Raw genomic sequence first — 1,515 nt, forward strand, 5'->3', positions numbered from 1 at the left:
CAGTTAATGGCTACCCAGGGAAGGATCTGCAGTCAGGCCCGCAGGACGAGTGACTGCCAGGAAGGGAATGTGGCCACAGGAGTTTGCCCTGGTACAGCACATGTCACCCGGCTGCAGGAAGGGGGCACTCGGCGCCCTCCACAGCACAGCCGGCAGACACCGGGCCTGCAAGCAGAGCTCCTAAGGCACAGGCACAGCTGACCCCCTGAGATATGAGAGGTGCCCCTATGCACAGGCTGCACGTGAGAGGAGAGCTGTGCTCCAGAGTGCACGCGGCAGAGAGATGTTCTGTGCAAGAGCAGGATTTGACACATCTGGAAAAGATGCACTGTCCAGATGCATCTGTGGACATTGTCTGTCTCAGTGAAGGGCAGGAACTTTCTCAGGTGAATGCCTAAACTCAAGCACCCTGCAAACAGTCAGCGTTTTGTTTGTTTGTTTTGTAACAACCAAATGTGAAGTGTCGTGTCAGTTCATGTCTTGGGTCTGAACAGCTTTTCCCGTGACAGATAACTGCCAAAACAACAAGACACTATTCTCCTTCAGCCACATTTGTCTCCATTACAGTAGTCCAGGGAATTGATCCTTTGATTAAACAAATTGTAGGTTTTGTTGTATGTGACCAGTAGTATGACAAGATTGTGCCCAAATTTTGTATTATAGTGAAAGATATAGTAGGCCCATCTTTCTGCCTGAAAGCAGGATCAGCAGGGTCATGCTGTTTCTGACCTTCTACCACAATCTCAATTATTCTTTCAAGCTTGGGATCCACTGCCTGCTTCATCTCCTTCCTTACAACCCATTTCCAGCTCCAAAGCTCCCTTGCTTGCTGTTTTTTGTCCTTCTTTCTCCATTCCCACAAACATGGACAAGGCTCTACTTGCCAGCAGCCCCTCACACTTTGGGATATGAGTGCCCTGTATTGCCCTCCCCCTCTCCTGCCCCAAGTCACACCTCTCTTCAAGGAGATGGATGTGGTACCTGAACAAAAGCACAGATGAAGCCTGATCCCAGCTGTGATGGGCAGCATGAATGGACACGGAACACACCACACAGTATGCTCCCTATTTATCCATCCTCTCCGGCTACCCTTGCTCAGGTGGGGTTTTATGTCTGCTTGTGGAGGCTTCGTGTTTTTGGCAGCTCCAGGACGACATGACAAACTCCTCTGCAGCTTCTGATCCACCGTGTCCACCCACCCCCCTGTGCAGCCGGTCACTCCTACGCACGGCACGTTGCCCTGATCCCCACGGAATGACATCCGCCTGTCTGTACCCGTCTCTCCGCCGCTTGCCGGGACCCGTTTGCATTCGGCTCAGTCCGGCTGCAATAGAGGTTCAGCCAGTGTCCGGGCACGCTCCTCGGTGCCATGTGCCGGAGGGCAGCGGGGCTCACCCGCACCTCAAGGCAGCGATGCCCGGCAAAGGAGCAGAGACCAGAGCGTCTGCCAGCGAGGTCCGCAAAACACCTGCGGATCGGCCGGGAGCGAGCAGAGAGAACCCGCTCCCCGCAGCA

At 54.0% G+C, this 1,515-nt stretch overlaps 1 protein-coding gene across 1 annotated transcript in view; it reads right to left on the reverse strand.

Annotated features, from left to right (window-relative positions):
* LOC103779869 (estradiol 17-beta-dehydrogenase 11-like) overlaps nucleotides 1-1,371 on the reverse strand; it is a gene marked incomplete at its 3' end in the record, with an annotated part of 2,674 nt that extends 1,303 nt beyond the window's left edge. The window contains exon 1 of the mRNA XM_008947512.1: nucleotides 1,276-1,371. Coding sequence (XP_008945760.1) covers nucleotides 1,276-1,371 — 96 coding nt within the window. The remainder of the gene's footprint in view (nucleotides 1-1,275) is intronic.
* Nucleotides 1,372-1,515: the final 144 nt, after the last annotated feature.

This window comes from Merops nubicus, unplaced genomic scaffold (genome assembly GCF_000691845.1).
Source record: "Merops nubicus isolate BGI_N331 unplaced genomic scaffold, ASM69184v1 scaffold52369, whole genome shotgun sequence".
NCBI classification, from domain to species: domain Eukaryota; kingdom Metazoa; phylum Chordata; class Aves; order Coraciiformes; family Meropidae; genus Merops; species Merops nubicus.